The following is a 25919-nucleotide window of genomic DNA, read 5'->3' on the forward strand; positions in this document are numbered from 1 at the left end:
CAGATAGCTGCTGCTGCTCTGCTGCTGCTGCTGCTCTGCTCTCGTTCTCGTCCGCCCGCCCATCGCGCCCTCGGTGTCCCCACGTTTTTCACGGCAAGCCCGCCTCCGCAGACACAGCAATGTTGCCCCCCGAACCTACCAAGGCAGGCAGCACGCCAGGCGGCGCAGCGGCTGATGTCGACAAAGCAACTCCCTCCGAGGCGGCGGCCGCCGGGAGCGACGGCAGTACCGGCATCGAGCCTGCGCCGGATGATGCGAATAAGCTGCAGGCAAGCTCTGTTTGACGAACTCTGTTTGCCATTGTCCTGATGCCAGTGACCGGAGATGCAGGGCTGGGCGAATGTGCTTGCAGGAGCTCCTCGCGAATTTCTACATCGGCGCGCTCACTGCCAACCTCATCTCCCTGGGCGACAAGTGAGTTCTCTTGGGAGTGGTCAGGCTGGTCACTCGCCCACCTATCCTGTCAGATGCACGCATGCACCCATCATCTACACAACGACCCCCCCTTTGCGTGCCTGCAGGCTGGGCTTGTACGCTGCGCTGAAGCACCACGGCCCCTGCACCGCCGCCGAGCTGGCCAAGCACCAGGGCCTGAATGCGCGCTACATTTCGGAGTGGCTGCGCCAGCAGGCCTCCGCACGCGTCATCAGCACCGACGAGGCCGCTGAAAAGGTGTGCAGTGCACCAGTTGGTCCGTGACTGGCATGGAGATCAGTTGATGTCAAGAGCTTCACTGCTACTGCCTCCCTGCAGTACTGGCTCACCCAGGCGCAGCAGGATTGCCTGGTTCATGAGAGTGGCAGTGATGCATCTCCCTTTTATTCTGCCGGTGATGTCCGGCGGGCGCAGCCAACCCAGGATTGCTGCCGACTGCAACCTTCCTGCCAGCTCCGTGACTGCTGCCTTGGAGCCAGGAGTCGTTCCTTTGCCATCTTGCTTTGTGTCCGTCGGTCCTCTTGCTGCCCTGCAGGCGGTTTCATGGCTGTCCCTGGCCTGGCTAAGATGGCGGATGAGCGCCTGCCTACTTGCTTCAAAGACGGCTCAGGCATCAGCTGTGAGTGCAGCTGGGGATCGCCTGTGATACTTGGTATTGTTTCTAGACTTCCCTGCCCACACTCATTAGCAGGAGGCGATCGGGAGACGATCCCCTTCCTGACTGCAGACAACGAGATCGATCCCAGCGTCACCTGTGGCACCTGTCGCGAGCTGGTGGGTGATCTGAGCACCGGAAGCCCTTCTATCATTTTTTCTATCACCTGGAGGCTGCAGTTCAGATGTGCAGGCACACAACTGCTGGGGTATTGTAGCAATCAACGACCGCATGAGTCACATGAATGGCTGAAACCCTGTCATCCACGCTCATGTCAATGCAGGGAGTGTGGCTGCGCCACTCTCTGGTGCCCAGCCTGCGTGGCATGCCAGGCATGGAGGCAAAGCTGGAGAAGGGGTGCAAGGTACAGCCGTTGCTGTCCTTCAGCTTAGCGCCTGGAGTCCTGGGGTCATGCTTATTAGCATCATGTCCATTCCCCCCACTGCCATTGCACCAGGTGGCGGACGTAGGGTGTGGGTGCGGTGAGGCGCTGCTGACGGTGGCTGCCGCCTTCCCCTCCTCCACCTTCCACGGCTATGACATCAGCGAGGATGCGCTGAGGTGAGCGGCAGTGGCTGCGGTGCTATGGTGGCTCGCCAAGCATGGTGCTCGGCTCATTGGTGCCCTGCTGGTACTCAGGAGCGCCAAGGCTGAGGCGGGTAGCCGCGGGCTGACCAATGTCGAGTTCTTCAATGCCGGACTGGACGAGGAGCGCATGCCGCAGGAGCCCACGTACCAGGCGAGGCGGTGGGGGACGGGGCATATAGGCAGGCCGCAGAGTGGCCAGCAGCTCTCCCCTCCAGCTCCCTTTCAGACAAGTGTGTCTGGCTGCCTGAATTGGGGCTGATCTCCCCCTCATCTGCCCCTGCAGCTGGTGATGACCCACGACGCCATTCACGACATGGCTCACCCGCAGAAGGTCATGGCGGCGGTGCGCAAGGCGGTTGCCACCGACGGGTGCTGGGTGGTCGGCGATATGACGGCCATGGACAGGCAAGTGAGGAGCTGACGGCGTTTTGGTTGTGTGTGCTCAGTTGTGTGTGCTCTTTTCCAGAGACTGGAGGCAGATGGACTGGACTCTGGGGAGGCTCGGAGCTTGTGCTGGTATGAGAGGCGCCAGGAGGTGCTGCCGCTTTCTGCACACATGTGCCTTCCCATGCCTCCTCCCATGCAGCCATGCCGCCAATGTGCACTCCCACCCCCTGGCAGCCTACATGTACGGCTTCAGCTGCCACCTGTGCCTGCCTTCGGGCATGAGCGCACCTGGTGGTGCTGCCCTGGGCACGCTGGGCATCCCCGCGGTGAGCAATCACACGTCGGCATGTTTCGCGGCGACGCCATGCGGGCTACCAGCAGCGCTGCCACTGATTGACTTGCTGGCGCACCCTGCCTGCCATCTGCCGTGCCAGGGCGAGATGTGCCGCATGATGAAGGAGGCGGGCTTTGGGTCGGCAGAGGTGCTGGACTGGGACCACCCCTGGAACAGGCAAGCATCGGCTTGCAGCAATTGAGCAGCTTGGCTGCTGATGAGAGTGGCGGCTGCCAAGCGGCATATTTTGCCCATTGCACTTCGTTTTGACAACACGCAGGTACTACATATGCAAGCCATGAGACAGAAGCCGTGTTCAGGGTGTTACAGGGCAAATTGTATCAGTTAAAATCACCTGAGAAAACGACCCCAGCAAGCTTGTTACGCAAACGACATGCCTGTCTTGCCTTCCTTGTTGTCGCGTTTGGTGACGTAGTGCCAGAGGATTTGCTACAGCCTCTCTTCCTCTGCATTCCAAGGAGTATACTCCTTGAGCACACTCCTATTTCCCTCTGTGCATCTTCCGCCGACAGTTCAGCTGCCAACCTTCCTGCTGAATGTAGAGTTTTGATGAGACGTTACATTGTCACAGAGCGTCAGATACCCAGGGGCAGACCCACGTGATGGTGCAGCCGGGTCTGCCCCTTCATGCCTCCTCCATGCCAGTCATGAAGCCGTAGGGAACCTCCGTGTGCTGGTCTGATGCTGGCCGCGGCTTGGTGTCATTCTGCAGCATCACCCGGATCTGAAGCGCCACAATGCCTGCCGTGCCATCCGCTATCAGCTGCGTGTCCCACTGCACGACAGGCGGGCGGGCACGCAGGGTAGGAGGGAACTTCAGCGATTGAGCAGTGATGCTATCCGGAGGAGGAAGGTGGGGCAGAACATCAACGTAAGAGTAGAAATGCTCGGCCCAGTTGGGCCGGCCTGACGCGCACACCTGCACCACGGGCATGATTAGCATGCTGCTGCTAATGAAGAAGACTTCAGTGGCCGCCTTGGCCTCAGCCAGGCTGATGTGCCGCTGCTCCACCCGCTTAATGCCCTCCATGCCCTCTTCAATCGCCTGCAACGCTAGCATAGCGGCGGAAATGGACAGGTCGGTCAGTTTGCTGTTGTACAACATCCAAGCAGATGCCCATCACTAGATCTGTTGCCGCTCGGTAGCACGACAACAGGGGCCTGCGCTGCCGCAGGCCACATGAGCTGGCGTGGCTGGGCAGGAACGAGGAGGATAGCGCACCGCGGGCAGCAGCTCCATCATGCGCTGCACGGTGATGCCGTTGAGGGAGTGATCAAAGGGGGGAACCACCAGGGTGCCGTCGGCCTGCACAGCCAAGAGGGTGGCAGGCAGGCAGGCAGGCGAGCGAGGTTGAGGGCAGCTCGCAGCAAGAGAATGACGAGGCCAAACAGGGAGCGCACCAGGGCTGGGAGCTCACCAGCAGGCAGGCCACGTTCATGTTGGGGCCCTCGCTCACGTTGCCTTCAGCATCCACAAACACGCCCTGCAGCCAGGCACATGCATCTGGCTGGATGGGCACCGCTGGCGCCCAGGGAAGCCAACCAGCGCAGCACAGCTGCCATTGCAGTCAGCGACCACCACAGCCCTGCCCCCCTTGGCCCCAGCATCACAAACGCACCTGGTCGAAGCCCTCTGCTTCTGCGTCCATGAGGTTCAGCGCGTTGGGCAGGTAGTTGTTGGACTTGATGCCGGTGAAGAAGGGCGGCTTGAGCGGCACAGGGCTCGTCTTCACGCGCCACCCGCGCAGGTACTCTGCACGACGCCAGGCGTGTCAGCCAGCGAGTGGGTGGGAATGGGGTGGGTGGGTGGGCGTGATGCACACCATTGCCAGCTACTCCCACTCCCTGTGAGCGCCACCGCCATGCCATCAGTAGGCCAAGTCGACTCGGCCATGGGCTCACCGTCCAGCTTGCTGTCGGGCACCTCCTGCGTGTACACCACGCAGTAGAATGCCGACCCCAGACACTCGTTGCCGCTGAGACCAAACCCGCCGCGCCCCGCAGACAGCCAGTAGCGCACATGGCCTGCGAGGGAGGACACAAGAGCAGGGGGAGGGGCGGGCTGGAAGGCGGGCTGGCAGGAAGGTTGGCCTGATAGCGCAGAGACGCCCTGTTGCACATCCTGGCAGCCGGCACCACGGCCCACACGCACCATTGAGCTTGCAGCTGGCGGCAGTGGTCTCCAGAATGGTGCGCCGCATCTGCTCCACGGTCATGCCGGGCGGCAGCGGGATGTTGGCCTTCGCTGCCGAGGCGAGGAAGCGGTGCAGGTGCTGGTCCAGCTGGTACAGGTGGCCGTTCACTAGCATGGCGGTGTCAAACACTGCAGTGAGTGGACGGCAGGAAGGCAGGTGCCTTGGTGGAGAGAGCACAGGGGCAGACATGGCAGCATTGCGTGGTTGGGGTAAATGGCGAGCAGGGGGCAAAACCAACACTAGGGCGGCATAGGCGGGGCAACTCTCGATCTGCCCCTGCAGTACGTCCCCTGCGCCAGCTGCTGCCGCCGCCATTACCTCCGTGCCCCCTGTGCAGCATGTGGTCGTCCAGCTGCACCACAAACAGCGCCGGGTCGGTGACGATGCCGCCCAGCTCGCTGCTGTAAAAGGCGCGGTAGGTGGTGCGCTGCGCGGCGTGTTGGCTCTCGTATAGTGCATCTAGCGCCTGCAAGTGCGCAGCGCCGGGGGGGAGGGGAGGGACCCCGCGGCAGCAGCACGGTTGGGCATGCGGGCTGCACAACAGGTGCACGCGAGGCAGGGCGAGACATGCTGGCATTGGCCTGCACGGCCGCATGGTGTCATGCCACTGGTCAGTCCCACCTCTTGCGGACTAAGCAGCCGGGTCGGCATGGTCCGTTCCACCTCCTCATACTGCTGCTGCTCCTCTGCCTCGGGTGCCTCTGCAGTCGCGGCGGCGTGCACCGCAAGCCGCCGCTGCCGTTGCCGCAGCAGCGCCTTCACGGCGGGCCGGGCTGGCGCCTGGGCAGCCTTGCAAACTGACCAGCATGCTGCTTGGCGCCTGCTAATCGCCTGCCTGCTGCCTGCTGCTGCCGAGGGCCAATGCCGAGGAGCATGCGTTGCTGCCGGCACCACCATCGCTACTTGCCTGCTGCTGACCTCCACACGTGTGGTGGTGCAATGCGTCAGGGATGCAGGCGGGTGATTCCAGGCGGGTGCCGCAGACGTCTCGAGCCCCCAAAGCGAATTGAAATCAACGCTTGTCGCAGACAACAATTGTAAATTGATCAGGAGCGTCACGTTCTAAAAGGTACGCTGACGTGCCCTGCTGCCCACACCAAACCTCTGGATCGAGCAGGGCAGGGTTCGCCGAACCATCCCAGCATTGTGCGTCGGCGTTCTGGGCCAGAGGGGGTGGTGGACGCTCTGGCTGCGGAAAACAGAGAGCCCTACTCCCATGCCCTTTTGGCGGCTGCGGGCCTGCGAGGCCGCAGCACACTAGGTAGCTGCTGCCAGCATCCCGGGACGAGCCGCAGCCCGTTCAGCGCTGTACAGGAGGGTGCGCCCGCGGCACGGCGGGAGGCTTCGCAGGACGACTCCCGCCGCTACAAGGCAGCAGTTTGCTCTTGCCTGCTGCTCACCCCAGGCTTGCATGCTGCAGGCACAACAATCATAGGCTACAGAAGCGGGGCAGCCATCGTGTGGGGGTGCACTGCATCGCTTGCGGCTCCACCGCACCCCAGGCACGCCACCCCACTGACCAGGGTTCTCCTAGGGTTCTTTTGCACGCAGTGGCAGGTGCAGCAGATTGCGCAGCGGGGCTCCAAAACTGCAGTGTTCGTGTCCTTGTTTAGTTTGCAGCATGCAATGAGACTCTGGACGGGCACCGCTCGCCGCTTTTTCCCGCCTTTGACACCCTTGCCTGCTGCCTGTCTCCAGAAATACTTGGAGCGCATCATCTTGCATACGCCTCAGGATTGCGGCATAGTTGTTGCTGAGACCGCGGTTCAGCAGCTGTCCTAAACGGTGGCCTGCTGGCGCTGGCGGCAGCGCACTGCCAGCCGGCCCGCCCTACCCACCCGGTTTTGCCACTGGCGCACTCCCGGCCTGCCTGCCAGCCTGGTGTGGCGGGGGTCAGGGGTCCATGGGGCGCTCTTACAATCATTGGTCGGAGGCGGAGGTGGCGGCGCTCAAGGAGGGAGTGAGGCGCTTTGGTGTGGGCAACTGGCAGAAGATTGTGAATGACTACCCCGTGCTGCGGCATCGCACGGGGGTGCAGTTGAAGGACAAGGTGAGGAAGAGAGACGGCCCAAACAGCACAGGGGGCAGGAGGACTGCTTGGCCCACCACTGTGCCAGAAACTGAGGCTGCCTGCTGCCGGCATTGTTTGACACGCATGTCAACCGCTGTGCCATCCCGCTCTGCTGCCCTGCTGCCTGGCAGTACCGAAACATGATCAAGTTCCGCCACCTGGCCATCAACGAAATGGGGGCGTCTCCGCCGCAGCAGCGCCGCTCTAGCTCCTCCAGGGCAGCTGCACAGCGGAGCCCTGCACCCGCCGCCGCTGAGGCCGCGGCCACCGCCGATTCACAGCCGCAAGCAGCCTCGCTTCCGACGCAGCAGCAGGCGGCGGGAGTGGCACGCAGCGCCGGTGCCAGCAGCGCTCAGCGCGCAAAGGAGCAGCAGCAGCCAGCGGCGCCGCCGTTGACAGCGCAGCAGCAGCAGGATCAGCTGGCTGCGGAGCAGGCGGCTACGCAGCAGCGGCTGCAGCAGGCGCAGGCAGCTATCAAGCCGGTGCAGCACGCTTATGTGCAGCAGCTGGCCGCTGCTGCCATCCGCCGGGCAGCGGCAGCGGCGGCGATGGATGAAGCAGCAGCAGTAGCAGCTCCAGGGGCGCAAGCTGATGCGCTGCAGCAGGTTGCACAGTGGCAACAGCAGCAGGCAGAACTGGCTCAGCAGATGCTGCTGGCTGCCAGGCAGGTGTATCTTCAGGTGGCGGAGGAGGTACAGCAGGCGCAGGCGGCAGCAAACGCCGCGGTTTCAGCCGTCCTGCAGGCAGCAGAGACGGCAGCAGATAGCGCACCCCTGAGCGGCATGCTGCCTGGCACGGATGCGCATGTGGCGGCGACGGTAGTGCGGCACTCCAACCGGCGCAAGGCAGCTCTCAACCGCAAGCGCTTCCTGGGTGCGTGCCTCCCTGCTGCAGCAGCTGCTGCTGCTGAGGTCAGCGAGGGTGTGTAGCTGGAGTGCTGGGGTGTCGCCTGGGGTAGGGCAGGGCTCCCTGATTTTGCGATAGTCGCAACTGCCTAGCGCAACTGACCAGTTTTTTCCTTGGGCTGCCCTGGGCGCTGCAGATGAAGAGGGCGGTGTGGAGGAGCCGCACTCTCGGCCAGTGAGCTCGCAGGGCGGCACGACCGCGGCAGCCTCGGGTGTGGCGCAGATGGATGTGGAGGAGATGGATGGCAGCAGGCCGCCCAGCGCGGCGGGCGGCAAGCGGCGCAGGGTGGGCGCCCAGAAGCGGCTGCACGAGGACACACGCTTCGGTGCGCTGCCTGCCTTGAAGCCCTGCTGCGGCAGCGCTGCCGGCTGGCTGGCTGCAGCTCTGTCTGCTGCTTGCAGCCACGTGTGTGCTGCATCCTGCAGGGGTTCGGCTGGCTGGCTTGCTCTCGCCCTGATGGTGAGCTTCTCAGTTTCTGCCTTCTTCCTGGTGGGGTTTGCAGGCATTTACGATGATCGGCGCTACCGAGCAGGGCCTGCCGGCTCTGGCTCCGAGGCACCACTCGCCCACCGGCGGCGTACCAGTTCGGGCGGTGGCTCCGCGCCCGCACACAGCGACGGCGGCGTGCGAGGGCGGGGTGGCGCCGCCCGCGGGGGCGCGGCGTTGCAGCGCCGTCGCCGCCGCCGCCGCCAGCCTCACCACCTGGCCTCTGAGTTTGGCATCAGCGATGACGACGAGGACGAGGATTTTGAGCTGGATGCTGAGCTGGCAGACGCTGAGCTGGCAGAGGCAGACGAGGCAGAGGAAGAGTGGCAGCGGCAGATCAAACAGGAGCAGCATGACGTGGACTGCTTGTGCGGTGTCAGCTACGACGACGGGGAAGGTGGGCGGGTGGTGCAGCGGCAGGTGGCATGGCACCCAGGGGAATGGCAGGCAGCAGTGCTGCCTGCTCCGGCGGTACATTGCTGAGTCTGATCCGGCATGCTGTCCCCCTCGCTGGGCCGCCTTTGCCTGAATGTTGGGTGCAGAGATGATTGAGTGTGAGGGGTGCGGCGTGTGGGCCCACATCGCCTGCCTGGCGCGGTATGGCAGGTGGGTGGCGCTGCATGCAGAGTGCAGCTGGAACTTGCCTCGAAATCCAGGAAGACCGTCTGTGCCGAAACATCCTACCTCTCGTCCCCTTGATTATTCATTGTTTCAAGCCTGATCTGGCCTCTTTGCGTGCATTGCAGGCTGCGGCACAGCGCAGATCGCTACATCTGCAGCCGCTGCCAGGGCGGCTTTGGGAGCCCAATGGCTGCCGGCACGCCCACTGCAGCAGGGGCCCTGTCCCCGCGGGGCGTCGCGGTTGCGCTGGGTGCCAGGCGGCAAGCGTTCCGCAACGGTGGGTTGGTTTGGTGGGCGGGTGGGCCGCAGCCACCGGTTTGGTGGGCGGCTGCAATGGGGCGCTGCACATTTCCTATCCGTTGCAACCCTGTAATCCAAACGTTCTCTGCTCAACGCCTGCTCCTCTGGCGCCCCTGCCCCCTCCCTCCTGCTGCTGCTGCTGCTGCTGCCCTGCCTGCAGACAGCTTCAACAACGACGAGCTCTACGATATTGCTGCCTTCCTGGACAACATGGGGCCCCACCACCGCCTGAAGCTGCAGCGCAGCGGCAGCCTCGGCCCCGGCTCCGCCCGCGCGCGCAGCGCCTCGGCGCAGCAGCTGGCGGCGCTGGGCAGCATGGAGGCGGCGCTGGGCTGCAGCAGCCCCCGCGCAGCGCTGCCGCTCGGGCTGCCGGTGCCGCAGTGGGGTGGCAGCAGGCCGCGGCGGCCGCGCAACCGTCGCAGTGGCAGCGACCTGGGACAGCACCCCTGGCCCTCGGCGGATGTAATGGTGCCAGCACCGCACACCAAGCGGCACCGCCTGCCGCCGCCGCACCCGGGCACCGCCGCAGGCGCGGGCCTGGCGGGGCCGCTGTCTGGCTGGCATCAGATGCCCTCAGCTGTGGCGGCAGGCCTGGCAGCAGCCCACCTCTCGGGCCTCCACCAGCAGTCGCACATGCAGCCGCCTCCTCATCTGCCGCCATTCATGCCGTTTGGCGGGCCGCCGCCCACGCTGGGCGCGGCCACACGCCTTTCGGAGCAGGGGCTGTCGCCCGCAGCCGTCGCCGCCGCCGCCGCGGCTGCTGCTGCTGCGGCGGGCATGACTCTGGGGCGGAGCTGGGGGCAGCAGCCGGATACGTCTTCTGTGGCAGAGCCAGCGGCACATGCACAGCAGGAGAACCAGAAGGCAGCAGCAGTGGCAGAGCTGATGCAGATCATGCAGGGGGCTGGCAGCGGGCTGGGGCTGCCACCGCCGCCAAGGTGCGGGGATGGTGGATGGGTCGGGTGCTTGCCGTGGCCGCATGTCAATGCACCCTGTCAATGCACCCTAGGGCCAGGCAGCATGGAACGCATCGGCGAGACTTGAGCCCCTGCTTGCCTGTGCTGCCGCCCTGCCCGCTGCAGGCCATCCCTGCCTGCCGCCACCGCATCGGCGCTGCTCAGCTCGCGGCAGCCCACGCCCTCGCCGCCCATAGACCTCATGCACCGGGACCTGCATGATGTAGACCTGCAGGGTGGGTGGTCACATGCTTTCTGCCTGCCTGTGGCAGCCTGGCAGTCCTGATTGGGACAAACGCTGGCTGCGCATGCTGGCGGTGCAGTGTCCCCGCTAAGCAGGCTCCTGACTCCTGCGACATTTCCTGCTCTCTGGCGTTGCCCTGCAGATGACCTGCATGCCCAGGACTGGCTAGCTGCAGCAGCCTCACTGGCCCGGGCAGACAGCCAGCCCACGTACCCAGCATTTCCAGTGGGGCCCCTGGATGGCGCCAGCGGCAGCCACCACCTGCCCAGCCTTGGTGGCTCGCCCGCCCGCCCGCCCTCGCTCTCCAACGCTGGGGTGCTGCCGCTGCCGCCTCCGCTGGCGCCCATGCTGGGGCTCCAGGAGCAGCACCAGCACTGGATGGCAGTCATGAGCTCGCTTCAACAACAGCAGCAGCAGCAGCGTGTAGGGGCAGGGCGGGGCGAGCCAGCGGCGGCGGCGGCAGGGGCGGCAGCGCCGCACCTTCGCCCGTCCCTGGCCCTGGGCCTGCCCCCGGAGCCGCCCTTTGCTGCGGTGCACCGCCGCTTGCACCAACTGGCAGCAGGGGCTGGGGCGGCGGCAGCCAATGCTACGGCAGCAGCTGCGGCCGGAGGTGCAGCTGGCGGGAGCGGCAGTGGCAGCCGTCGCCAGTCTGGCGGCCTGGATGCGGCGCAGCAGCAGGATGGGTTTGGTCGGTATCGTCAGGGCTCGCTCCATTCCCTGCAGCAGCTCGCGCCAGACCTGCAGGCACGCCCTTTTTCTGCCACTTGCGGATTGCAGTGCCTCTCCCCACTCTCGCCAGCACGGAGGGCTGCCGGCCTCTTGGCTTGTGCTGGAGGTGTTTGTGAGGCTGATTTGTTTCTGATGTTGTCTGTTTCCAAAGAGAGATTGATGATCGTTGCTCGTCATGCTGACCCCTCAACTTCCCCTCGCATTGCAGGTGGAGGGCCTGCATGGCCTCACGCCTAGCGCCTCCGCCCGTGCCGACTCGCTCATGAGCGGTGAGCCCACTACATGCCCTGCCCGGCATTTCCAAAAATACTTCCTGTATGACCTTCCTTGTTGACTACTCCAGCAGACGGGCTAGGCCGTTACCAAGGTATCAACCTTCATGCCTTTTTCCTCAAATGGTCATGTTGTTGCGCAGATGACGACGCTGATTTGGAGGGTCCCCACCTTATCATCCCGGGCGGGCAGCAGCACGAGCAGCCTGATCCAAAGCAGCAGCCCCAACAGCAGCCCCCGCCTGATCACAAGGGCGACAATTAAGAATGAACACTGGAGATGGCCGCCTCGGCACCGCAACACGTGCCTCCTCCCATATCGCACTTCAGACCATGAACTGACGCCGCGCCAAGGATAGTATTGCCCTAGAACATTCACGTGCTGCACATTTGACGGACGACTTTTTGCAGAGGGCCTGCAAACTGTGAGTGGGCCTGCCGCATGTCGGCCAGTGCGCGCACGTGCGCCAGCGTGGTCCACCTGGCCACCTGGAGGAGGAGGGCATCCCCTGCCCCTCCGGCGCCTGTTCTCAAGCTGCCGTGACCTCTAGGCGCCCTGCTGGCGCGCTTGCCGTTTTTTTCGTTTCGTTGTTTGACAGCCTTCGGCTGCAGGAGCACCCGCAGACGGGCTTTCAGAGGCTTGGAAACGCTTGGTGGAGGCGGCAGGCGCACGATGGGGCCTAGCACGGCGGGCAGGGGCTCTGGAGGTGGCGGAGGCCGGGGCTCTAGCGGCGCGGAGAAAGGAGCACAACGGGGCCCTGGCGGCGCGGAAAAAGGAGCGCAGCGGGTTGGCTTCCGGGGCACCGAAGCCAACGCCCGAACCCGGCTCTGTGAAAGGTCGTGCCCCACTGCTGCCCCGGCACTGCTGCACACAGCCGCTGCCCGCGATCCGCGGCCGCCTGTATGCGGGTCTGGTGCGCTTGCTTGCCGGGTGGGCGGGTGGCCGCTGCTCCCGCCGCGGCGTCGCCCGCCCCTTGCGCTCCCTGAACATCGCCTCTTCTCGCTCTTTGTTTGCTTGCCTGCAGGTGGCAAGCTGGGCACTGCCGCTTCGGCGACCGCTGCAATTTCGCGCATGGCGAGGAAGAGCTTCGAACGCTCCCCGCACGGGGAAATCCTAGCGGCAGCGGCGGCGGCGGTAGGGGGCGCGGGCGGGGACCAGAGAGCGGTGGTAGCAGCGGCGGGCGGGGCCAGGTGAGCTCTGGCGCATGCTCAGCGGCGGTCCGGTGCTTGCGGCTGCCACCAAGTGGGCTGACCAAAGTCTCCACCTGCCGCTGCACAGCATTATTGCGTGCGTGGCTGCAGCTGAACCCATAGCGCTGCCCTGTGATGCCTCGCTTTCAGGGCGGCCGAGGCGCTGGCGTAGCAAACGGGCGTGCACGAGACGACCCGGCATGGAAAGCAGCAGGTGTGGCAGCGGGCAGCAGCAGCCATCGAGGAAAGAACCTGCACTTGCTTCCTGGCAGCGCTCCCTGACCTGCCTGGCCACCTGGGCGTGCAGGCTGCCCAGTTCCGGGGCCGCAGGGCTGGACGCAGTACCGCACTGAGCAAGGGGAGGCCTATTACCACAATTCCAAGACCCAGGAGACGATGTGAGTGGGCTGGACTTGGGGCAGGCCGCTGTCAGGAGCTGGCGGGGCCGTGCGTGTCAACTTGGCTGCTCTTCCTGCCACTTGATCGGCTCCCCATCTTCCTCATTGCCATGTCTGCACCCGTTCTGCCTTTGCTGCCTGCAGCTGGGATCCGCCAGAGTGCTGGAAAAATGCACCAAAGACCAACTAGGTGCCTGGGCGCGGGGTGCCCTTAGTGCGCGCATGCGCTTCGACCCCAATTTAGCTACCTAGTACCCGGCACCCGCCTGGGCTGCCCCGTCGGTCACACCCCACTCAGGGTTGCGCGCTTCGACCTGCTGTGAACCAACGACCTGCTTCGACCTGCTGTGAACCCTGACCCCTCATTGTCGCTCACCATGGTACACAGGCGTCGCGTAGCTTTTGGAGCCTGGGCTGGGATGCACTCCGCAACCCTATGATTGCTGTTTATTGTTCACTGGCCTTGATGCTGTTGTGTGCCCAATACGCCGCCACTCCGCTCACACTTGTTTTGCTGTGCGTTTTGTATGACTCTGTTTGTTTATGCGAACGCCTTGCGGGCTGAGCCCGCTGCCCGCAGTACCACGACTGAGACACACTGTGTACTGCGCACGTCATACCACACCACTGCACATCCGACATGCAAGCATCGCCCCTTTTTCCTGCCCATTGACTTCCCCCTTCGCCGTGGACCAGTCTGTACCCAGTCGTTTGCTGCAATTGGATGCATATTGAACCTGTGCGGGCTGGCGGCATGAGGCCCACCCACGTCCCCCGTTGTTAGTTGCCTTTCTTCCTCCCTCCTTCCAGCCTGCTTCCGTTGCGGCGGGCGCGCCACGGCTTGTGCTGGCGCCATTCCTCTTCCCTTCCCTGCATGGTCCTCCGCTATGCTGACCAGCCATTGTAAAATAGACACGTTTCACTGATGAGCTGAGCAGTCGATGTTGTCTGCAAAGCGGGGGCATCTGGCCGCACTGTCACGGCAGTTCAGCCTCCACATCCCCCGGTCTCCACCCACTGATCACTCCTGCTTCTGCCGCTCTGCAGCCAGCTCCCCAAGGGTGCTGTCGCCAAGGGCCGTTGTCACAGCCGCCAGCACCACCAGCACTGGTAGGGTCTGCAGCAGGCGCAGGTGCGCAGAAAGGAGCTCAGCAGCGGAGGCTCGACTTGCAAATGCCAGGACACAACAACAGAGTGGCGCACAGGCAGCAGCCTCCCCAGCCTGCCTGCATGAGGTTGAGCTGGATCCAGAAGAGCAGGTAGAGGGCCAGGATGGCCAGAAGGCCCAGGTGGAAGCCCGCGGCGGCGAGGAAGCCAGCGCCGCTGGGAAAGCCCTGGAGCACCAGCGGGAACAGGCAGGGCGCAGAGGTGGCACCAGGCGGTGAGGCCAAGCCTGGGGCCAGCAGAAGCGGCCAGACTGACGAATTGCGAGCGCAGCTGGGGGTGCCGCTGCAGCAGCAGAGCCACTGCCTGCAGCCGCTCCCTGCGCACCTTGAGGTTTCCGCCCAGCTGCAGGGCGACGCCGACGTAGAGCACCACAGGGGCCGCCGCCAGCAGGGTAAAGACCAGGGACACAATGGCGGGGGCACGGCGCTCCGGCTTGCGGTGCATGTGCAGGATCTCGGGCAGGGGCGTGAAGAGGCGGTCCATGGCCCTGCACGCGGCGATGTGGCGCAAGTTGGAACCAGCAGTCAGCTGCCACCCAGTTGGAGGGAGGCACTGCTTGGCCCCAGCCCAGCTTTGCCCATTCTCTGAACTCGGAACCTCAGCGCCGGCGCTTGCTGCATGGCGCTGCACTGTCGCCTCGCGCACCTGTAGGCGGCGCCTTCGGGCTGCGAGCCGTCATCCAGGGGCGGGTGCAGCACCTGCACCTCGCCCAGCGACCACTGCACCGGCTGAGCCGACCGCGTGTCGCCAACCAGCAGTGTGGCATCGTACGCGCCACTCTGCAGCCCAACCTGCAGCCATGGCAGGCGGCGTGGCAGAGGGGCAGCAGCAGGGTCCAGGGTTGGGCAGCGCGGAGGGATAAGCGCATGCATGATCTAGCTCCAATCTGGAGAAGAGCGGGCTGGCCAGGGCTGGCAAGCACCAATCCAACATGCGCCGGTGGCCGCCAATGCTGCCGCCTGCCTACTTTTGGCCGCGCTCCTCCCCGCTGCCATACACCATGCAGACCTGCTCATGCCATGTTCAGCGGCGCCCAAACACCTCACATACTGCGGCCTCTGGGCCTCCCCCTAAAACAATCGCTGCACCTGCTTCTGGATGTCTGCCGACTTGGCGGTGGCATACAGCGTACCATCCTTGGCCTTGACCGCCGCAAAGTAGGCAGCGCCGCCGCTGACACGGCTGGTCAGACGCAAAAACACCTGCTGCGGCCGGAAGTCTTCATCCGGGGCGGAGGCCAGCGCCGTGGCCAGGCTGACCTGCGCGGAGCGGGCCGGGGCGGCAGCACACGCATGCATGGTGTTGAGCATGGCATCAGGATTCAATTTGATCCTGCTCACAGCACTAAAAACGCAGCAGCAAGGAGCATGCTTTGTTGTGCAAGGGTGGGGGCATTGGCGGCACACCTTCATGGTGCGGGTGTGATCCAGTGCTCCCAACCGCCCGGTGCTGGGGCCCGCCATCTGCTGCACGGAGGCGGGGGTGCCGCTGGCCTCCAGCAGGCTGACGGTGACGTCCTTGAGCGTGATATCGCTGGCGGGCTCATCGCCTGCCACCGCCACGATCAGGAGCGCGGCGCATAGCGCTGCGAGTACCCTGCGTGCCATCGGGGCTGGCCCACACCGGTGCTGGGCCCCGATGGGGACGGAGCGGGGCGAGGAGCCTCCGGGTGCGATGGACAAGCAGGGCTCCACCTCTGTCTTGCTGGTGATGATGGGGATGCGGCGAAAGGGCATCCGGGCTACGATTTCTGCCACTGGGCCCGCGTTGGCGGCCTGGGCGGTACTTGGGCGGGACAGGGCGATGGCGGCGGCTCGGCACACTGAACAGAACTGAAGTAAGTCTTTGGGTGTAGAATCCCCTTATCTGCACATGGTTTGAGTGTCCTCTCACCTCAACGCAACGGTTATCCAACGGTCCATCCGATTGGCGGCGCAAACTTCCGTCCGTGGCACCAAAGCGCTTGATGTGAAACAGCGGGCCTATTTTACCGTTTACATGGGTCTCAAAAAATGTAACCATATATGTTCTGGTAGGAAAAGGGGAACGTTGCGCCTGCAAATCCGACGGCGGCAGAAACAACTGCATTGTACAGCTGTTTGAGCAAGAGCCCACAGTTGTAGACGCTGAGCGCTACTGCGCCAGCACCACCCATCAGCCCCTGCCAAACCACCTCCCAAACGTGCTTGTGCTGGGCTTGGGCTCGGCGCCAGGATCGCGGGTGGCCCAGCTGGGCGCAGGTGCCAGACCGCCGCTGCTTGGCTGTTGCAGCTGCGATGGAACCACAAGCGATGCCAGGGGCTGTGCCTCGGTGGGAGGGGTGGGAGTGTGTGCCTCCAGAGAGTAGGTAGGCGCGGCAGATTGTGCCGGCATGGAGCCCTTGCTGCTGCCCACCGACTTGGCGCTGGACTCTGCATCCAGTGGCGGCGGCGGCGCGGCAGCGCTATTGGCTGCCTCGGCTGCCTCGGCCGCCTCCATCTTTGCCGCCGCCGCAGCCAGGTGGTCCTTGGGTCCCATGCCCAGCTTGGACCGCAGCTGCTCCAGCTTCTGGCTGCGCGCCCGCTGGCTCTGCTGCCGTGCCCAGTAGCGGTCGTTGGCTGCCTGGCTGGCCGCACGCCGCTCCTCCTGCTGCCGCTTGCGCTCCTCCTCGGCTGCAAGGAGGGCGGCAGGCAGGCAGGCAGGCAGTTGTCAGGGGCAAAGCCAGGGCTGCCATGTGCTGTGGACAGATGGGGCAAGCAACAACAACGTGCAGCGTTGCTGCACGTTGTGAGGTAAATGGTAAATGGCAGACATGGCAATAGGCATGCACGCGGCGACCAGTGGCAGGCAACTCACCCTGCTTCCGCTCTGACTCCCACTTGTGCACCAACCCCTGGCCGTTCAGCTTCTGCTGGCGGCGCCGGCGCACGCAGAACGTGGCGGCAAGGGCCAGGGCGATGGCCGCCGCAGCCACGCTGCCCAGGATGATGCCAATCATCATGCCGTTGCTTCCGCTGGTGGAGGCGGCCTCGGTGGGGGGTGTGGGGGTTGAGGGCGCCGGCATATAGACTGGGCGCACGTACTTTGGAGGCACCGGCGCAAACTCATACTTGCCGCTGCCCAGGAACACAATGTCGGCAGAGGTGGCAGACACGCCTGCGGGTGCCGCGCAGGCGGGGTGAGGGGAGAGATGGCATGTGAGAGGGCGGGCCTGGGCGGGCAAGCGCTCAGGCAGGCGCGTCGGCAGGCGCTGCGTTGCTCGGGCAAGTGTCGTGCGTTCCCCACTCCCTGCAGCATGCGTGCACACCCCCCATGCTACTGTCCCTGTCCACGACACTCCCAGGCTCGCGCACCTGCGGTGGTCTCCAGGCTGTCCAGCAGCCGTCTGGCGCTGGCAGCGGCATACATGGTCGCGTTCAGCTCCTCCTCCCCGGCCTTTGTGGGCACCAGAGTGTAGGCAAACAGGTACACGCCATCAGCGCCCTCGTCCAGCTCAGCAGTAGCCGGCGCCGGCGCCGGCGCCGGCGCCGGCGCGGCAGGCGTGGTCGGCGCGGTGCTGGGGCTGGGGCTGGGGGTGACGCCCGTGCCGGTGCCGGTATCCTCGCTGACAGGGGTGGGTGTGTCGGTGGTGGGCGTGGCAGTTGTGTTTGTGTCGGTGGTATTGCCCTTCTTCTTGGTGCAGCCGCAGCACATGGCGCCTGAAGGCCAGGCAGCGGAGGGATGGGGGCAAGGCAAGCACAGCTCGGCATGGCAGCAGGCATCCCAGGGGGACTGGCTCGCCAACCAGCAGTTCGCTGGGCACATCCAACACACACGCACGTGATATGCAGCAGGCACTGCCCCATCCACCCACCGTCTTTGTCGTAGAAGCGCGGCCTGTACTCGGCAGCCTCCACCTTGCCGGCCGCCAGCTGGCCCTCGCACCACGCCGTGCAGGTGGCCTCATCAGGTGCCAGCGCGTGCTTGGTGCTGTGGCACTGGCCCTTGGCAGATTTGGTCAGTTCAGGCGCCGCTGCTGCGGCCTGGCGCAGCTTGCGGCCCAGGCCATTGATCGGCAGCGGATCAACTGTGGCCTTGGCCTGGTCGCCAGCGGAGGAGGGGACGGTGGCCGGCGCGGGCGCAGCATCCCGCGGCACCTCAGGCTTCTTGCCTGGGTATGAGGGCTGCAAGGGGCAACCAGCAGGGCGGTTTGCGATCGGTTGGTGTGTCTTCTGGTGCCTGCCATGCTGACAGCTCGGGACAGCTCACACGTTGGTCATCCACCTGCCACAAAACCACAATCTCACCTGCTGAGAGGAGTAGGTCCAGGGGGTGCTGGGTGTGAGGATGGAGATGGTGGAGGCCACCATCGTGGCCAGCTCAGCTGCCATGGGTGACGGGGCACCAGCCAGGCGCAGCACCAGGTTGACGCGGGTCCCAACGGGCTGCAAGCAGCAATGGTGGCAGTGTTTGGATACAAGCGTGCCAGCTGGCCAATGCAGGCAGCGTGCGGCGCCCGATTTGATATGGGGTCAGCATAGGTGGGCTCGGCATGCGCAGCACAGCAGCGCAGCAGGCCAGAACGGACTGGGGGAAAGCCTTTTGGCTGGCTGCTCACCGGGGGTGGGGGAGGCGTTGGGGAAGGCGGTGGTGGAAGCGGGGATGGGAGCGCTGCTGGGGCCGGCGCAGGGACAAAGGCGGATGATGGAGATGGGGCAAGGGCTGGGGCGGACATGTCGCCGCCGTCGACGGCGGCAAATTGGTCGGGGCTGGGGGGGGGGAACATGCCGCTGTTCTCGTCATCTGTGCTGATCTGCTCGTCGCTGCTGCTTGCCAGGTCCTCCTCGTTGCCGTCGTCGGCCTGGTCTGTGGCAGCAGTCACGCCACCACCATCTGCGCCATCCACGCCGGTGTCACCCTCGGTGCCATCCACACCAGCTTCGCTGTCGGTGCCGTCCACTGCTGCGCCATCAGTGTAGGACACTCCATCCCCGTTGCTGCCATCATCCATGGCAGTCGTGGACGTGAGCTCTGAGGAGCCGCCGCCATCTTGCTGGGCGGCGGCATGGCGGGCAGCCAGGCACACCGCCAGCAGGAGCAGCAGGGTTAGCCGCCGCCGCATTATGGACCTGCACACGCATCAGGAGCTGGCGGTGAGCGCAAGCGAGCCGGGCGCCTCCAAATTCGGACGGATCTACTAGATTCAAGGGAGTTTACCCAAGCGGCGGGGGTTCTCGGCAGCCGGCGGGACCTACATCGATTGTGAAGAGGGGCGGGGGTGGGGACCTAAACTCGATTGGACTAGGGGCTCAACGCGCAGGCTTGCTTTCCTGCCGCCCCCTCAGCGCGGCAGGCGCAGCACGCGCGGGGGTGGGCAAACCAGTTGCCTCAGGTGAGGGGTTCAGCGGGGCTTGCCCGGCGCCGACGGATGCATGGCTCCCTTTCTTGGAATTAAGTTCTTTTAGGCTGCCCTTGGGCTGGAGGCGGGACGCCGGTTGGTGCTGTTGCCAAGCGCGCCCAACTGCCCCCCAGCCACACCACACATGGTTTCTGGTCGTTCTGGCATGTTTTGCGACTGCATGGGCGGGTCAGCTTTGTGTTGCATTCTGCGCTTTGCAAGTTTTCTTGTGTAACCGGTGAACGGTTTAACGCTGCCCGATTTCCCTGATCCCTCATGCCCCACCATGAGCATGTGTCGAACCGAGTTTTTCTTGCAGTCTGACTTTTTGTGCAACAATCACTAGACACCTTCCGACCCAGCTCCGTCCGCCACCTCAGCGTAAAAACTCCGAATTGAGCCCTGACGAATTTAGCTTTGTGGCTTTATATCCAGGAAGTGAACATCCTTTGGTGTACCACACAGCACCCCACCAAAACTCCGCCGCTTGCAATTTGCTTTGTGCACCGCTCCCACCGGCCGCAAGAGAACTGCAGCCACCGCAGACACGCTGCTGGCCGCGCCACAGCCCTGCCGCGGGCCAAAAGCTGCCGACGCGGCATTCGCAAGTGCGGAGCACAGCCTGAGGCGCCATGGCACTGCAGCTAGAGTTCCGGCATGACTGCCAGTGAGTGTGGGGAGCAGCGGCGGGGAGGGCGGCGCCATGCCTGCGAAGTGTGGCCCGCGGCTTTTGCAGCCCTCACCTGCCCGGTCCGGCCGCGTTGCAGGAACCTGGGGTGCTCAAACTTCCAGTGCAACCTGTGCAAGCTGAGCCAAAGGCGCCGCTGCCCCACAAACTTCGCCGCCAAGTACTTGGCGCCGTGCGACGTGGTGGAGGCCAAGTGCGGCGCGCAGATATATGTTGTGGTGACAGACATAGGCACCGGCCAGCTCGTGCAGCAGGGCCTGGAGGATCTGGGCCTGCTGGTGAGCAGAGAAAGGGTGCAGCGAGGGCTGGGAACTGCGCCGGGGCGGTGGCGAGCGGCGCCTCTCGCTCCTGCCCTCCTGCCGGGGTGTGGGGGTTGGAGGGGCTCTCTCCTGCTGGGGGAGCCCGCGTCTCCAGCCACCCTGCCTGTCCTCCACACGCAGTGATGCGTAATCTGGCGGGCTGGCGCCATTGCCGCTGCCGCCGTGCCCCCAACCGATCGTCCCGCCCCAACGCGCCTGGCACCCCCCGCCCTGCCTTTGCCGCTTTCCCGCCGCGCCGCAGATCAGCATCGTGGATGGGCGCAAGTTTGAGGTGGAGGGGGACGGGGAGGACGCGATTGAGCGCTGCGAGCTGCTGGCCAACAAGCAGGGCCAGCCGCTGCTGGCGCACGGCCGCTCCGGCTCCTACACCGACACCAAGCGCGTCATGGTGCCCATGATCCACGGCCAGGCGCTGCTGCCAGACCTCAAGATCACCGACTCAAGCGAGGCGCTGCTGACGGGGCGCGCGCCGCCCTTCCGCCTCGCCGTCCGCGCCGTGCACCGCTCCGGCGAGCCCTTTGTGGGGGTCAACTACGCGCTGTCCGACCCGTTCGTGGTGCGCCGCCGCGTGCGGAGGATGAGGCGCACCAGCGAGGGCCGTGCTCTGGGCCCTCTGCTGCGCGCACACGCAGCGCAGCGAAGCTGGCGCACGCGCTGCAAGGGCGCCGTCAGGCTCATGTCAGCCTTACACCCCCCGTTACGGCATGATTACACGCGTCGGGCAGGGCATGACGCACCCACCACCCTGTGCTGACCCCACCCCTGCGCTGCCCCCGTGCTTGCAGGTGGCCACCGCGCGCGTCAAGGGCGCCGCCAAGCTGGAGATCCCGCACGTGGATGACCACGTCAGCAAGATTGACTGCGTGGGCCTGCAGGTGCGGGGCAGCGGCAGCGGCGGGGGGGCGCAGGTGGCCTGCCAGCTGGCGGCCCGACGCGTTTGCCAGCCCCACCACCCCCGCAGCAGCTGTTTCAGCCCCTTAGCTCACGCCTGCTGTCGCCTGTCCTCCCTCCTGCTGCTGCCCCAGACTCAGAAGAAGCTGGAGGACATCCGCGCGGCGGCGGTGGCGGCGGGCGTGCCCGACCTCAACCTGCCGATCAACAGCGTGGTCAAAGGTCCGCGCTGCCTGGCTGCCTGCTGTTGTGCTACGGCTGGCACAGAGCTGGGCAGGGGGCCAGGGGCACAGATTCCAAGCCAACAGCTGCTGCCGGCTGGTGTGTGCATGAGAAGCTGCATGTACCTCGACCCTCCTGGCGGGCCGCGTGCCGACCATCCTGCCCCTTGTTGCCTGCCGCCCCTGCCCGCCCGCCCTCTGCAGTGGGCCAGTTCCGCGACCTGGTGGAGACCGCCGAGCGCAACAAGGCGCTGCGCGAGACGCTGAAGCAGGTGCGGCGCGGCGCCTGGTGGCGGTGGCGCAGCGGGCGGGTCGGGCGCGCGGCGTGCAAGCCTGTGCCATGCCCCGCATGCTGAGCTGCGCTGCGCGTTGCGTGACCGACCCCCCCCACCCCGCTCCCCTGCCAGGTGCTGCGCCTCACCAAGGGCTGGGACATTGCGCGCGACCACGTGCGCAAGGCGGTGGAGACGGACGTGCAACTGAGGGTGTACCACCCAGGTCTGCTGGCGCGCCTGGCGCTGCCCTGGCCACGCCGCCGGCAGTGCTGCGCAGCCCCTGCTGCTGCTGCTGACTGGCGCGATGCGCGGCAGCTCCGCGCGCCCTGGCCCCACCGCGCGCTGCGCTGCCCCGCTGCTGCCCCCCTACCTGTCGTGCAGACGGGCGCACCGAGGTGGGCCTGGTGTTCAAGTGCGGCTCCTTCAACGTCATCGACATCAACCGCCCCGTGGGTGAGCCCTCGCGGCTGCCGGCAGCCCCGCCTGTGGTGCCCCCGGCACCCCACGCCAGGCTTGCCTCCTGTGGCATTGGGGAAGCAGGCACGAGGCACAAGGCACAGGAGTGTGTGTGTGGGGGGATGGCTTTGCCTCACACGGTTGTGTGTGGGGGTGGCTTTGCCTCACACGGTGGTCCCGCCGCCGCCTGCGCGCCCCTCCTCCCGCAGGCCTGATGCGGCGCAAGCAGAACCCGCAGCAGGCCAACCAGGAGCTGGTGGATGTGATCTGGCTGCCCCTGGACACAGCCAGCTTCCCAGACGCGGTGAAGCGCATGCTGCCGCAAGCCTCCGCCGACTGGTGAGCGGGGCGGGGGTCCAGGCGGGCAGGCCTGGCGGGAGCCGGGGCACGGCGGCAGCGAGGCTGTGGTGTGCTGGGTGCTTGACGGGGGCGGGCCTGACGGCACGTGCCGACACCGCGTGCCTCCCTGCGTGCCTCGCGTGCAGGCGCAAGGACGGGCACCCAGGCTGGGCGCTGCTGCCGCTGACCATCGGCCACATGCCGCCGTACAGCGATGGCGGCAAGCCCACCAGCCAGACCTCCTCCTTCACCTTCACCATCCGCATGGCCTCGGGCGCGGCGCCGCCCCCCGCCAGCACCGTGCCGCTGCCGGTGGCGCCGCCCGGCGGCATCCCGCTGTCGCCTCGCGCCTCTGGGCCCGGCGCGCTGCCCCCGCAGCCGCTGCTGGGCTCGGGCATGAATGGCGGGCTCAACGGCTTTGGCGGCGGCGGCGCCGGGCTGCCGCTGGGCCTCAACCTGGGCGGCGCGCTGGGTGGGCTGGGCCTGCAGCCGCCGCCGCACCTGCCCGCCGGCTTTGTGCCCGGCAGCGGCCTGGACGCGCTGCGCATGCAGCAGCAGGGCATGTCGTCGCCCCTGGCCGGCCAGCTGCCCACCGGCCTGCCCCCCGACCTGCTCTTTGGCGGGCAGCAGCAGCTGGGCGCGCCGCCGGTGCAGCAGCAGCAGCAGCAGCAGCCTCCGGCGCAGCAGCCGCAGCCGCCGCAGCAGCAGTTTGCGGGCATCCCTGGGCTGGGGCTGGGGGGCGAGCTGCCGCCGGCGCTGGCCGGATTGGATGCGGCCACGGTGCAAGGCCTGATGCAGATGCCCACCCTGGATCTGTACAGCGCAGGCAGCGGCCCCGCCCCCGGCGTGCAGCGCAGCTCCAGCCAGAACCAGGCCAGCGCGATGCAGCAGGCGCAGGCGGCGGCGGCCGCGGCGGCCGCCGCCGTGGCCAGCGCGCAGGGCCAGCGCGCGTCGGCGCCGCCACCTGGCGCCCAGCTGCCGCCTGAGCTGGCGCACCTGCTCAAGGACGACAGCATGTCTCCGTTCGAAGACCCCAACTTCCAGCAGCTCATGTCGATGATGGCGGGGCCCGCCGCCAACGGAGCGCAGCCCGGCAGCGCCGCCGCCGCCGCCGCCGCCGCCGCTCGCGGCCCGGCGCCCGGCTCTGGCGGCAGGACCGGCCGCGACAACAAGCAGTCCAAGCGCAAAGCAGGTGGGGCGCACAGCTCTCTTGGCCCTGAGGCGCGACTGCTGCCTGCGGTGTTGGTTGGTTGGGCACGCTGTCGTGTTTGCCGTCGCCTGCCCTGGCCACGCCTGGCGCATGCCTGCTGCTTCGGCACGGCACCCGCTGGTGGCACGCCGACTGCTTCCTTCCCCCGCACGCCCGCCGTGCTGCGCAGACACGTCCCTGGTGACGTGGATGGACATGAACAAGGGTCTGGACGACCTGTCGCTGCCCGCCAACGTGGCGCCGCTGGAGTCGCTCTTCACATCCATGCTGCCCGGCGGCGAGCTGGGCGCGGGCGACGGCGGCAGCGGGCCCCCGCCCCAGCCCGTCGGCTTCTTCCCCGCCATGCCCAGCGGCGGGGGCAGCCCCGCCAAGCGAGGCGGCTCGCGGTCGCCCGGCGGCACGCCGGCGGCCGGGGACGGCGCCGCGGCGCAGCAGGCGGCGGGCTCCGAGGCGCAGCCCATGGACGTGCAGCAGCCGTCGCAGGCGTCGCAGCAGGCGGCGGCGGGCGGGGCGCAGCAGGTGGCGTCCAGCGCGGCGGCCGCCACGCAGCCCTCCACCGGCACCGCGCCCATGCAGGGCGACACGCCCACCGCCGCGCAGCAGGCCGCTGCTGCGCCGGCGCCCGCGCCGCTGGTCACCACGGTGACCCTGGAGCAGATGCAGCAGCAGTTTGCCCGCGCCATGCGCCAGGAGATCACGTTTGCCGAGCTGGAGACGTACCTCAAGCAGTACAACCTCCTCCCCTCCGGGAAACCCGCCGGCGGCGCCGACCAGCAAGCGGCGGCGATGACGGCGGCCATGGCGGTGGCTGCCGGCGCGCAGCAGCAGCAGCAGTCCAAGGACGGGTCTGGCGGCCTGGAGGACATGCAGACCATCGAGAGGGCGCTGCCCGCCTAGGCAGCACGCAGCGCAGCACGAACCCCCTCCCCGCAATGAACAACCCCGGCAGCATTTGTGCCACACGAAACGCCCAAGACGCTCCGCTGCCCTTCTGCACCTGAACATGTGCCAGCTCCACCCTGTCTGTTGCTCTTTTGCTCACTTTCCTCCTGTACAATCCTGCGGTCTCTTCCTCTCCTTCTGCCTGCTGCCGACTCGCCTGCGGGCCGGGTGTTGCTGCCCTTCCTGCATCGGCCCGGCTGTTTTTGTTGGCTGCGCCGGCAATGCCTGCCCTTTTGCCCTGTGCCTATTCCCACCACACCCATAGCGATGACACCCTTGCCTGTGCCCTGTGTCTGTGTCTGGTGATGCCGGGAGCTCTGTTTACACCACCCCGCCACTGCCACCCTCCGTGTATTCCACATATCGCCTTCAGCGCCCCCCAAGCCCCTGATTCTTCTACCCTTCACGGTCTGCATTCTTGAACCCACCATGTGTAAATCAGTGCATTTCGAGCTGCGCTGAGCGGCAGGGGTGGGCTAGGCGTCTTACCAGGACGGCAGCGAGTAGTGAAGGAGGACAAAATTGAAACACTGGATACTAGCAAAAATCGAAACACTGGATAATAGGCTATGCCTGCAACTCTGGGGCTGTCTGCTGAAATGCACAAAGCGCAAAGTGACGCCGCCAGCGGCAGAGACGCTGGCGGAGGCGCCGGCGCAGTTTGAAGGTGCAGTGCCCGTGCAGGCGCACTCAACAGGGCAGCCTGGCCTTGAATCTTCCGAATGCACGACACTCGGTCCCAATGGATTACGCTGTGTGGGGGAGCGTGGTCAGCGAGCCCAGAAGATGACAGCGAGATCGCTTGTCCAGCAGTGCTGCCCCATGGGGGCTGATGCCTCTGCCCCCCATCCATATGCATTGCTCACTTCCCTCCCTGTCCTTTCCTCAAAGCTAGCAGCCGCCTATGCCACTGTCCCTTTAGCGACTGCCTTCCGTTCAAGCGCTACCCCCCCCACACACGAGCTCCCACCGCTATGTCCGCTGCGGCGCTCGGCGTGGGGCAGACACTGCGCTGCCAAAACACAGCCTCTGCAGCTCTGCGGCGCAATGCACGGCCAGTGGTGCTGGCGCCCCTCTTCGCGCCCCACTTGGGGCACCGGACGCAGCGAAGTGCCTGCGCGACTAGAGCACTAGCCCAGAGGGTGAGTTGTATCCCAGGGCGGGCTGCGGCTCTCCCTCCAACTTCAATTGGCGGCTGGCGCCAAGGACCGGCAGCGCCGCAGGCGTCGGCAGCACCCCTGTCGGACCAAACCATACAACATTCA

General features: G+C 66.0%; 6 protein-coding genes across 6 annotated transcripts; 3 read left to right on the forward strand and 3 right to left on the reverse strand.

Moving 5' to 3' along the window:
* Positions 1 to 340: 340 nt before the first annotated feature.
* CHLNCDRAFT_135271 (hypothetical protein) lies at positions 341 to 2601 on the forward strand (the record flags this gene model as incomplete). Its single annotated transcript, XM_005846567.1, has 11 exons — positions 341 to 414; positions 522 to 672; positions 754 to 829; positions 971 to 1054; positions 1163 to 1209; positions 1374 to 1454; positions 1548 to 1651; positions 1730 to 1769; positions 1962 to 2047; positions 2265 to 2391; positions 2500 to 2601. The coding sequence occupies 11 exons, from the start codon at positions 341 to 343 to the stop codon at positions 2599 to 2601; spliced, it is 972 nt and encodes a 323-aa protein (XP_005846629.1).
* Positions 2602 to 3045: 444 nt separating this feature from the next.
* CHLNCDRAFT_52990 (hypothetical protein) lies at positions 3046 to 5266 on the reverse strand (the record flags this gene model as incomplete). The annotated part of the gene is made up of 9 exons (XM_005846709.1): positions 3046 to 3195; positions 3340 to 3465; positions 3643 to 3726; positions 3839 to 3904; positions 4040 to 4173; positions 4323 to 4445; positions 4573 to 4743; positions 4934 to 5081; positions 5237 to 5266. The coding sequence occupies 9 exons, from the start codon at positions 5264 to 5266 to the stop codon at positions 3046 to 3048; spliced, it is 1032 nt and encodes a 343-aa protein (XP_005846771.1).
* Positions 5267 to 6518: 1252 nt separating this feature from the next.
* Positions 6519 to 13162, forward strand: CHLNCDRAFT_58166 (hypothetical protein; the record flags this gene model as incomplete). Its single annotated transcript, XM_005846568.1, has 11 exons — positions 6519 to 6665; positions 6818 to 7559; positions 7729 to 8475; positions 8621 to 8684; positions 8825 to 8976; positions 9160 to 9937; positions 10082 to 10191; positions 10342 to 10730; positions 11137 to 11197; positions 12226 to 12391; positions 12934 to 13162. The coding sequence occupies 11 exons, from the start codon at positions 6519 to 6521 to the stop codon at positions 12977 to 12979; spliced, it is 3402 nt and encodes a 1133-aa protein (XP_005846630.1). The 3' UTR covers positions 12980 to 13162.
* Positions 13163 to 13872: 710 nt separating this feature from the next.
* CHLNCDRAFT_135274 (hypothetical protein) lies at positions 13873 to 15563 on the reverse strand (the record flags this gene model as incomplete). The annotated part of the gene is made up of 6 exons (XM_005846710.1): positions 13873 to 13906; positions 13993 to 14123; positions 14281 to 14443; positions 14602 to 14747; positions 15045 to 15215; positions 15363 to 15563. 6 exons carry the CDS (start codon positions 15561 to 15563, stop codon positions 13873 to 13875), a joined length of 846 nt encoding a protein of 281 aa, XP_005846772.1.
* Positions 15564 to 16110: 547 nt separating this feature from the next.
* On the reverse strand, positions 16111 to 19036 carry CHLNCDRAFT_135275 (hypothetical protein; the record flags this gene model as incomplete). The annotated part of the gene is made up of 7 exons (XM_005846711.1): positions 16111 to 16607; positions 16792 to 17091; positions 17289 to 17633; positions 17789 to 18098; positions 18222 to 18298; positions 18533 to 18588; positions 18648 to 19036. The coding sequence occupies 7 exons, from the start codon at positions 19034 to 19036 to the stop codon at positions 16111 to 16113; spliced, it is 1974 nt and encodes a 657-aa protein (XP_005846773.1).
* Positions 19037 to 19944: 908 nt separating this feature from the next.
* Positions 19945 to 24609, forward strand: CHLNCDRAFT_58168 (expressed protein; the record flags this gene model as incomplete). Its single annotated transcript, XM_005846569.1, has 11 exons — positions 19945 to 19979; positions 20080 to 20278; positions 20562 to 20876; positions 21106 to 21195; positions 21346 to 21433; positions 21637 to 21704; positions 21840 to 21930; positions 22089 to 22160; positions 22373 to 22502; positions 22649 to 23694; positions 23882 to 24609. The coding sequence occupies 11 exons, from the start codon at positions 19945 to 19947 to the stop codon at positions 24607 to 24609; spliced, it is 2862 nt and encodes a 953-aa protein (XP_005846631.1).
* Between the last annotated feature and the right edge of the window lie 1310 nt (positions 24610 to 25919).

Source organism: Chlorella variabilis (assembly GCF_000147415.1).
Source record: "Chlorella variabilis unplaced genomic scaffold CHLNCscaffold_13, whole genome shotgun sequence".
Taxonomy (NCBI): domain Eukaryota; kingdom Viridiplantae; phylum Chlorophyta; class Trebouxiophyceae; order Chlorellales; family Chlorellaceae; genus Chlorella; species Chlorella variabilis.